Here is an 11,061-nt window from a genome sequence, read left to right as displayed (position 1 = left end):
TTAGTAATTTAGGTAGGGAAGTTACATAACTATCGAAATTTCGTCTACTTACACATGTTCACCCTGCAACTTGCGTCTACTTACACAACGAAACTGCTCACGATTCAATCTTCTTTTCCTGGAGCAGCTTTTGGTTCATGAGCGTTGCTGTTTGCCTTCTTCTATAAGAAAATGAACCATAGCTTTGACGACTTCGTTGTGGACTATACCTGATTTCTGCAACAAACGTGAAGAGAGAGAGGAGAGATTAGTCCTGAGCTACTTACCTCATCGAGTGGATCAAATGAAGGATTGAACATGTAACCTCGGGTTTTTGGATGAGATCTTTGAGAATGGAATGGAGTGTTAACCGAAGCTCTTTGAACAAAACTGCGGTTTGAGCTGGTGCTGCTAGGTTCAACCACCCATCAATGGTGACTGTTCCACTCTGTCACGATAGAGAAAGAGCACGCAGAGCAAACCAAAAGCCATAAACAGAGTATCCAACAAGAATCGTCAAATCGTTTTCGAAAGAAATGTGCAACCAAAACTTTTCAAAAGACTCTTAGGAACTGCGTATAGGATGTTTGTGTGATAAATGCCTGGTTCTTGATTAATTTTTTTGCATACAGCAAGACATGAACAATACCTGATGATGAACATCGACTGAGCCACCAAAAAGTAGAATAGAGAAAGGAGAAACAATGGTTGTATCTCGCAGATAAACTAATTTCTTTGATTCAACCTACAAGAAACAAGAAAGTCGATTATATTATCTGTAATCAGATGATATATTAAAATGATCTGCATTGTACAATCAGATTGAATGTTATTCAGTCACAATCATTACCAATTATGAAGCCAAATCTGAAAACTTCTGAGGCAAGTAAATAAGAGGGATAAAAGTAAAAGCAAATGCTTCCAAATTACCTTCTCAAAGAATACAAGGAAAGGGTATTGAAACGCTTTGCAGTTCTTATTTATAGAAGTATGATCGATATGGACTTCTCTTCTGCCATCATGCCATACTGCATAACGTTGTGTTTGTTTTTCTGGCTTTGTTAAACGGTTAACCAATCCCTCTGCGATATTCGGACATAGCCCCGCGCATGATATAGCCTGTACAATTTGGAAGGAGAACTCATGTACTGACAAAATTTAACTGACAAAATTAGAGCCAAGATTCATAAATACAATCTTTTGCCATTTTGCCTTTAGATAAAGGCACTGAAACTCTATTGCAACTTGTAATAAAATCATAGATGCTTAGCAACAAGAAGAAAGAATAGCGGAGCACCAGATTTACTTTACCTTAACAACTTCAGGTTCTTGTGAATACATATTGAAAGGTTGAGTTTTATCAGAAAACCAAACATCAAGATTATCTTTCCTTCTCTGCGCGAAATAGGATAAGAAACATTTTTAGTTCCTGATCATATTTCATTACATAAACATGGGCATTCTTTCTCACCAAGCTTATTAACATGATGGAACTTGATGGTGTTGTATCGAAAACTTATACAACAATAATAACAATGTTTTGGTGCATGTGTCTTCCATGTAAGATCAGACACATTTTCCATTTTAAGTATATATAGTTCAGATATTGTTAGATAAGTTACCTCGCCTGTTTTACTTTTAGGAAGATTGATGAGTCCGATGTCAGCAAGTAAAGTGCCAAACTGTATTCTCATGTCTCTGATGTTTGTGAAAAAGAAACAAATAATTAAGACTCATAGGATGGACACAAAAATGATGTGAATAAGAAAAAGATCAACTAAGACATCATAGTTTCATTTTCAATCATTTCATGTTATTTTTGGAAATCTTTTGTAGACAATTTCTAGCATCAAAGTAATATATACCTTATCGTCTGCATCACAGAGCTGCTCAAAAACTTTGAATCACAGAACCTCTCTGCAGCTTGAAATCCTTGCTGAAGACATCACAAACACATAAAGCACGTCAGATTTGGAGGACAGTGAGACACTTCCATGACCAATCTTTTCTATGTAAGCAGTCATGCTACATCAAACAATCCCTCTACTCATCTGTAAACCTCAAACTTTATTTACAATTCAACCCAAAGCCTTAACTTAATCATATATCTTTAACGAATTAGTTGCAACAAGAGACTTAGAAAGGTAAATCTCTTTCCAAGATTTGTAAAGCTTATACTTAGAAAGTTACTTAAATGCATGTACTGTCTATCACTTACAATTTTTTTTATAAGATTTCTTGCTTCTAAGAACAACTTTCCAAAACGAGGACATACATATTTTGTTCTTAAATCTACTATTGGGCTGTAAGGTAAACTTAATAACTTATACACAGTAAAAGCTAGATAGTAAGCGGCAGATAAAAATACCCTTTTTTCACATACCTCATGCAGTATCTTCGCCCATTTCTCGTATGCAACCATCATAAGGAGGTGATCAGATTGTTTGTCATTGTTGTTTAGATTACTCGAACTCTCCAGCTTATCACACAAAAGAGCAAGTTTCACCCGGTCGACATTTTGCTTCTAAGAAAAGGAGAGCAAACATATTGTCAGTTGAGAACCTCCTTGCTCAAATCAGCCAAGTTACGATAAAGTAAAAAATGTACCTGATCTTTGGGATATGTAAATGGCGATTTGTCGCTCAAGAAAGCAGCAATCGAGAGAATAGGTGATAAGCAACCAAAAATGCCACCATATAATAGCATCTGCAATTTTTAAAACGTTTAGTTATGATATGAGGCTAGTGTAGCAGTGATGTTACTTAAGCAAACCTTTCCAATCAACACATCAACAGGAAGTTTTGCTAAATGATGCCCAAGCGGTGTTAACTCCTCGTCTCCTTCAACAGCACCGACCTACAGAAGACAGAGTTCCCAAAAGAAGGCTCAGCACAGCAGACTCAAAAAGGTAAACACATATCGTTTTACCTGAATTGATACTAAAATCAGTGGTTGAGAAAACATAGAGCATGGGGAGTCTAAATGTAACAAACTCTAATTGACACTGCAGATATACGTCACAGTGAAAGGTCTCAACTATTGGATGTATCAGGAACTAATAGTTCTTACAAAACAAAAACTTTTATCGAATACAAGTACATGGTACCTTGCGCAACAATGAAATTGCAGAGTTTATAGCACCTTCACTCGGAGGTTCCAAAGCTTATAGTGTAAAGACCGTAAGGGGAAAAAAAAGAGTAAGACGAATGATAATGTAAGTTCTTTTGAAACTAAACTTGTTTTCACTTGCCTTGGACATAAAAGGCTTAATGTGACCCAAGCCAAGCGATTTGATTTGTAAACAAGACCCTACTAAAGGCTCCCGCAGCATCTCAGGAACCTAGCCATCAAAATGGAAACCGTGAGGTTAGAGGAAAAAACACAAGTGATCGCGAAACCAGAGAAGGAGAGTCTAAAAGAAAGACACCTGATAGGGACGCATGAGCTTCTCGAACCTATGCCGTGTGTACAATGAAAAGCAAATTCCGGGTTTGACACGTCCAGCTCTTCCCATTCTTTGTCTTGCATTTGCTTTAGATATCCAATCTTCCACCATGCTTGACAACTTCTGTGATTGATAAAATAATGAAGCACCAAAAGATGACATCTCAGAGACAGAAAAACAATGATCATGAGCGAATGATAGGAAGTGTTAGTTCCCTGAGATTTTGCCTATAGAAAGTGTTTGTTCCTTGAGATATTTTTTTGTTTGTTTTTTGTTTGCAGATTAAGTTACTAGGAAATGATACTTAGCCAAAATTCTTAAAAAGGAAACAATATATTAACATTTCATGTTAGTACAAACATAATCGTACAAGAAAATGGTTAACTGATTCATTAGCATTTGGAATACCTTCTGTGGATTATAGCGTTTTTCCTTGTGTTTGCCACTGTCAATCGCATACACCACATCTTCAATTGTTATACTGGTCTCTGCAATATTTGTAGCTACGATAACCTGAACATAAGAGACGATGCAAAATATTAATCAGATAGGGGTCAGTATAATGTATGGAAAAGATCTTTCAGAAAAATGTATTCAACACTCTTATGACAACAAAAATATATTTTCAATCCGCCTAGTATTATCAGCTTATTTAAAAGAAGAGAACTCATGAAATTCTTTCAACTACATCTTCTCAAGTTGTGTGAATGTTCCTCTCATCAAGTCATAAACGGATTGAACTGCTCTCTACATATCATTTTATACCTTTTAACCAATAAATCCACATTAAATTTAAAAGAAACTCTCAAGGAGTGAAAGACCATAATGCATGTAATGAAAATGAAAACCTTTTGTCAATCTGAAGTACGAAAAAGGTTGTCTACAGGACAAAATTAGTTTAACCACAAGTGATGTTAGTTATTGTACATAACTAAGGAAACAAAACATTTGCACAAGACAAGATAATGTCTTATAACACGATAAGCATGAAGCCCTTAACAACTATAGATTGTTCTCCACAAGGAAAAAGTAATGCACTGAAGACGAAGCCATTAAAAATTTGTTCATGTGGAACAAACAGAGTAAAAGTGACTGCTAACACAGAATCAAAGACCATCAAGGAGGAAAAGAAAAAAAGTAAGAGAATATATTGAGGTCACATGAAATTACCTTCCGTATGCCTTTAGGCGGGCGCCAAAACACCTTTTGCTGTTCTTTAGGTCCAATAGAAGAATGCAGAGGCAAAAGCCACTTCGCAGAAAGTCCACGAAAACGATCGGAAGCAGATAACCTATTGAGTAACATGGAAATTTCTGACATTCCCTGTTATTATTCCACCAAACAAATGTCAAGTTGAAGTGATAAACAGAGTGATTGATTCTCAATTAACAGAATAGATCTCAGAATCAGCTTACAGGCAAAAACACAAGAATGGCTCCTTCCTCATTATTGGCATCAATGTGGCATATCAATTCTTCAAGAAGCTCGTAGTCAATAATATCCTCATTTAACCTTTTCTGCACGGTACTCACAAGTTATTTGGACTTATGAAAACTAGGTGAATAAGAGAAACAGAAGCTTAAAGGTTCGTCATTTCTAACATTTCTTTCGTGCGGTCGCTGTAAGCTTCGTAATTAGTGGAAACATAAGACGACTTAAGACAGTCCTCTGAAACCATATAATTTTCGCCCCATCCAGCCAACATATGATTCTTCTTTCCCCTATGGACCTTTACAGGACCAAGCTGCAGACATTGAATCCATGTATTAACTAAACAATATCCAAAGTTTCAACAATACAATCTCGATGAGATTTTCAATTTTTCAGTATAGCATCAAGACGTGCAAGAAGTGGAAGAGCTCAACCATAATTTTAAGTGAATGAAAGAGATAAAGTTAAGTCTAGGAGTTGCTGGTCGGAGTGAAAAAGGTGATCAAGAAATATAACAAATTATATTTTTGGTTACACAAGATATACCTCGTCTTGATTGGATGAATCAGATCTTAGGGCGGCAGGAGAATCTGGAGCCAGTAGGTATTTAGTCTTCTCATAAATCTCCTCCAGAAAGTAAGTAGTAACCGGGTGTGTTCGTCCTTGAGCCGTTACTACAGGACATTGTCCAAAATATCTTGAGAACCGATCTGCATCAATAGTAGCAGACCTGAAAAGGGCATCAGACGCATGAATACATATAATGTTTACTTGCTATTTAAAATTTGCCATCGGAAAACAAAAAGCTACACATACATACATAAGGATAACTTTCAGTTTAGGTGATGCTTTGTCGCAGGATTGCTTCTCAATCATTCTCTTCAAAAAGATGAGAAGAAAATCACCCTGAAATTGAAAAAAAAGGTTAGTTTTTTCTCACACAGAAGTTGATTCCTAGATTTTTTTTTTAAAAAAAATTTGATTGTAAGTGAAAGGCATTTTCTGGTCCGATAATTCAACACTTGCAAAGTGACATGTCAACCCTTAAATGTGTATCTCTTTTTGTCAGCAACGATGCCAAAATATATTTGGTTTGTCATAATAATTGAAGGCTGAGTTAAAGGATACTCACCTTAAGAGACCGCTCATGCACTTCATCGACTATGATATGTGAAACACCTTTCAAGGTTTTATCCCCCTGCACGTGCAAGAAGTTGAAGAAAAACAGTGTGATTTGTTGATTATAGATTTATAGTATTGTCCAAAAAAATTGAGAGTGCATTTTCCCATTATGCTTACAGAACAGCATTGTAGTACGTGTCGAAGAAGTAGAAATTGCTGTAGTGTCTAAGAACTAGAATTGAAATTTCTAGAAATTGCTGGAGCTAAATCCTCTGATACTACCAATGATAAAACAAATCATGACAAATCTTCTTTTATCACCCTTCGACGCATGCACCTATCTCAACTAGTGGACACTCAATGTTACCATTAATTATCAGCGACTTTGTTCAGGTGTTATCTTTTCTGAAAGTTCAGGTTTTCTAGTTATGGTACTGCACGTTTATTAACAAAAATTGTTACTATTTCTCAGCATCTAAAATTGCTACAGAAAGTAAAAAGAATCAATTGCTTGCACAAGAGCTTACTAACAAATAGAGGACATACCCCAAGTTTCCTCAGTAGAGTGCCAGTAGTACAAAAGAGAAGCCTTGTCTTCTCACTCCTGAACAAGTACACAAGGACATAGTAATACGCCCAAGAAAAGCTTCGTAAACCACAACCCCAAGGAAACATCATTCAAAATAAAAGCCAAAACAGAAATGCATATATTACGACCAGATGATGATAGTAGTATATGCAACAATATCCATTGGTGAAGCCAGAAAGGCAGCATAATGAACAGACGAGATTATGTGTTGGAGGACACAATGAGGTTTTCTTTCCAATCATGTTCTACACAGAAGGTGATAAGTTACATTCATATGTAACTTTCACAAATGCATTCCACCTAAACATAGAACAAAAGTAAGAAATGTTTCTAGTCATCCATTGCTTAAAATTAAGACGCAGACCTTGCACTTTGATGACGAATTTGATAACCAACCAAGGAGTCACCTACGCCAGGAGGGGATTCACAGCGCTCATCAACAACTCTTTGTGCAACAGAGATAGCCTAAACCATATTACGCAGTTACTAATAGACACAAGAACCAAACAAGAAAATCCTGAAAACATGACTTCTTAAGACTGAGATACTCACTGCCATCCGCCGAGGTTGTGTGCATATGATATTACAGTATCCACCACGCTCCGACTCGATCATATCATCCAATATAAATTGAGGAACCTGGAATAGTGTATCATTTAATAATGACTCAATGCTTATAGCTGGAGCAACTGTAGAGACCAAACCTGTGTAGTCTTTCCAGAGCCTGTTTCTCCGCATACCACCAAGACATCCTTTTCTTTCAGATGTTGCAGTATGTCATTCTTCAATTCTGATATAGGAAGAGCAGCTCTAGCTTTCAACATGTCCTACAAAAAGTAATAAGATTATTAACTGGAATGAGCTAACTAGTGTGTGAAGCTTTATGCATATAACTGTAGCTTAAGAAATTAGCGACGTGAACAACATTCTTACTGTCACTAGAGCCAAAACTTATGTTCAAACATAAACGAAAACAAAATCTTACCTTGTACTTCGGAATTTTCTTCTTGTTTTCTTGTTTTCGTTTCAAAGAAGAACATTCAGCTTCAATGGAAGAGTCTCCTGTAATATATCATACAGAAGATTATACTTCCTACTAATGTTTTTTTCGGCAGTAAAATCCAGGGTTATATGATTTAAGCAACAGATACAATCTGTGACAATTTGAACCCAGGAACCATACTTTTAGCTCTATGGTTAGATTTGACAACATCCAAGTCATCATTCTCTTTGACACAGGAGTCTGCCATTGAAAGTGCACCGTTTTTTCCACTCAACGAAGTGGTCAAATTGAAATTGTCTGCCTCAAGTAAGCTGTCAACAAACTTTGCTCTTCGTTCTTCTTCGCTGCTTTGTATACCCAATGATTCCTCTGTGAAAGCTCAAAAGCAACTCTTTTAGAGTGATTATAATATTGCAAACATTTAAGGCCAGAACATATGCATGCTGAATCCCGAGATATGTCAAAACATTAAGCACACAATTATGTCGTACTTCGTCCACTCTAGTTCATACTTTCTTATAATTTCGCACAATACTGATGCACTTTTTAACAGTCAACATTTGAGCAAATAAAATCCAAAATTCCAATGCAAACTGTAGTTTCTTTATACTCTCACAACTTCATAATAAACTAGGTCATCATTCAAAACTTTTATGGACACTAATGCAAAACTTTGTTTTGAAAAAAAAAAAGTTCACAAAATCACCTTGTTTCCAGATCAAAACTAGAGAGGCATAAGGCTCAGTAATTGCAAAGTAAACAGGCAAATCAGAAAAGAGCTTATGGAGCGCAAATGCCGCAACTCTGTTTTGTGCATCCTGTCACACAAAAGTGCACTCTTATGGTCAGCATATATTACAGGCATAGATGATTATTTCCATTAATGCTATCAACTTCTAGTTTTTTTTTCAAGAAGATATATCCCTGACAACATTCACTCACAAGAGCCTAATTTGGACACTTGTTTAGCACCTTATCAAAAGATTATCAAATGTTGTATTACAGCAAGTACCTCGATGGATTCACAATCCTTAGCTTGATGAGGAAGTTTAAGAGTTACCAGATCCCCAGCTTGTCTGCTTTTACAACATCCACTGGATTTAACCATAACAGTTATGGTATATGAGAAACTGCTTCCTTCCCCTGTTACTTTATTGAACCTTGGTGCTTCCCACCCTGACTTTTGACACAATTGATGGAGTATTGCCTTTGGGATCTTTCGTGATTGGCCCTGTAAAACTTTTACAAAGTTAAAACTGACTAGAATAAACCAAGAGGAAAGAAGAAAAAAAACAAACTGTAGCCAGAGGAGGAAGTTCTATATCTATCAAACATTGTTAGAACTCAACTGCTTGATCATAAAGTCAGTATAAGTGATAAATGAAGAAGCATCAAAGCATCAAAGGACCTAATACTTGCAATAGTGTTTTAAAAGCCAAAATGGTATTTCTCCTAGGATCTTGTTGGTGTGAAGAGTTACCTTCTTCCAGATATCCTTAAGTTTCTCAAGATTTCTCTCATTGCATAGTTCTCTCATAATTTCCTTCTTCTGTAACTCCTGGAGTTCAAGAGGCGAAGGTTCATAAGGCGGAACATCTTCTAAGAACAAATCGCCAAGCTTCATGTCATCTAAAACATCTTCCGACATAACCGATTCTTGTCCCGAGGTGTATAAAAGAAGAGCTTTAGGTTGAGACTCCTCAGAATTACAGCTTCCAACAAGATTTTCATCCAAGTTCAAGTCATCTAACAGCTGATGAACGTCATCAGGCATGGTGGAGGTTACTTCTTTCTCTGTAGCGTCTTCAAAACATTGTTCACGCAGAAACTCAGATTCCAACATTCCTTCTGATATCCCTGCAAAACAAAACACAGATAGCTCATGACATACTCATGATTGAAAGATTGATTACTCAATCAATACCTGCAGATAACTCTTGCTTGAGCTTGCAAATGGCTAGGCCTGCTTGCTTCTGTCCTCTTTCATCACCCTTCCTCTTTGCTTTTACAGCATCTGATCTTTCCAAACAATATTCCTCGGCAATCTCATCGAAAGGCCTTGGACCAGGTACCTAGTACGGTAAGTAACAATATATCACTGCAAGTAGAGCTTGGCCTAACTAAGTAGTCTTTCTAACATAAAAGAAAAGAAGCCTGGAAAGTGGTTGAGTCACCTCCTCGTCCGAAGATTCCATTTCTTCCTGAAAATTCAATTCAAAGAAACATATCCATTGTTTTGCGTCTTCATATTCAAAGTATAAGTCTTTTGGAAAAATGGTTTGAAGCGTTATGTATGGTTTACCTCTTCAAGTCTTCTCATGTACTGACGAATCCAATCAGCTTGAGAAGATAATTGACAAGAACTAAGAGTGTCTTCTTCTTCATCTCGCTTGCTCTTCACTCGTATTAAAACTTCAGGCTCTTCCTGCTTTAACTCGACCAAAGAGTTACCAGACTCAGTCAAATCTTCCCGTGACGTCGATATCACACCCACGGAACCGCCTGCTTCACCAATAAGAATATGTACAAGAAATCATTGCAACAAAAACCGCTGAATTTTTTTTTAATAAAAAAAAATTGAATGTAAAATCTATACAAAGCCAAAAAAAATATCGCGTAGATATTCGAATATTGCAACATACATGTCGTAGGAAAGCGAGAAGCTCCTGAAGAAAATTTCAATGGCAACTCGAGACTCGGGAAGTTTAAGCAGAGCCAATCAAGAGCAGACTCAAATGTTGCTCGATCCTTAAACATAATAGACACACAAATTTCATTACGAAATCGCCAGAAAACGGAGAAAATGTTACTGAAGAGAACGATTATCTTCAATATTAGGTGAAATCGAATTGAAATTTTAGTGAAGGCGAGAGAAGTTACTATAAGAGAGGAGAGAGCGGATTCGATCTGATCATTTGAAAAGCCTTCGCAAGAGAGTTTATCGTAGAGATTAATGAGTTTCTTCTTCGTCTGAGCCTTGACGAGCGCACTAAGGATAGGAGCCTTAACCGGAGAAGAGGTCCGGCGAGAACTGAGCAAGAGTCGCCGCAAGCGTTCCTCTTCCTCCGGCGAAAGCAGAAGCTTTGGGGGTTTAGACGGTTTCTTATGGCTCGAATTTTGTAGTGGAGAAACGACAGTTTTGTTGATTTGCTTCAGAGGTTTCTTCTTCGGTGCCATTTCTCGTCGTACGATCACTCGTGAGGAAACTGTTCATTTCCCAGTTTTCGAGTTTCTATTTTTCTTTGTAGGGCTTTTTGGTTTGGAGCCAAAAGTTTAAATTGTATTTTTAACTTTGCCCCTTATATTATTCTACCTTTTTTATCAATTTGCTGCATAGTTTTAGAAGGAGAGTATTCAACCTAATTCAGAGAGAGTTTTCCAAAATGAGTATAATTTGAACGTAAACATTGTGGTGCAATCATACCAACACTAATACACCGGATTATAGCAGTTAAGTCTGTTTGAGAGAGAGTACTAATAGGATGGAGTTTA

General features: G+C 36.8%; 1 protein-coding gene across 1 annotated transcript; it reads right to left on the bottom strand.

Moving 5' to 3' along the window:
- Positions 1 to 135: 135 nt before the first annotated feature.
- Positions 136 to 10,746, bottom strand: LOC18009849 (DExH-box ATP-dependent RNA helicase DExH4, chloroplastic). Its single transcript, XM_024148554.1, has 34 exons — positions 10,450 to 10,746; positions 10,212 to 10,317; positions 9,872 to 10,071; positions 9,744 to 9,770; positions 9,494 to 9,641; positions 9,050 to 9,426; positions 8,582 to 8,800; positions 8,276 to 8,387; positions 7,750 to 7,938; positions 7,552 to 7,628; positions 7,271 to 7,393; positions 7,119 to 7,205; positions 6,931 to 7,031; positions 6,524 to 6,581; positions 5,988 to 6,053; positions 5,676 to 5,761; positions 5,402 to 5,585; positions 5,042 to 5,168; positions 4,840 to 4,922; positions 4,595 to 4,747; positions 3,833 to 3,937; positions 3,407 to 3,547; positions 3,226 to 3,319; positions 3,086 to 3,141; positions 2,752 to 2,835; positions 2,587 to 2,685; positions 2,363 to 2,500; positions 1,845 to 1,915; positions 1,602 to 1,677; positions 1,291 to 1,374; positions 910 to 1,098; positions 629 to 724; positions 305 to 427; positions 136 to 216 (listed from the first exon to the last, which is right to left on the bottom strand). The coding sequence occupies exons 1-34, from the start codon at positions 10,744 to 10,746 to the stop codon at positions 136 to 138; spliced, it is 4,257 nt and encodes a 1,418-aa protein (XP_024004322.1).
- Positions 10,747 to 11,061: the final 315 nt, after the last annotated feature.

This window comes from Eutrema salsugineum, unplaced genomic scaffold (assembly GCF_000478725.1).
Source record: "Eutrema salsugineum unplaced genomic scaffold, Eutsalg1_0 scaffold_8, whole genome shotgun sequence".
In the NCBI taxonomy this organism is placed as follows: Eukaryota; Viridiplantae; Streptophyta; class Magnoliopsida; order Brassicales; family Brassicaceae; genus Eutrema; species Eutrema salsugineum.
Note: the sequence above shows the minus strand (reverse complement) of the source record. Positions and strands in the feature narration are given on the sequence as shown.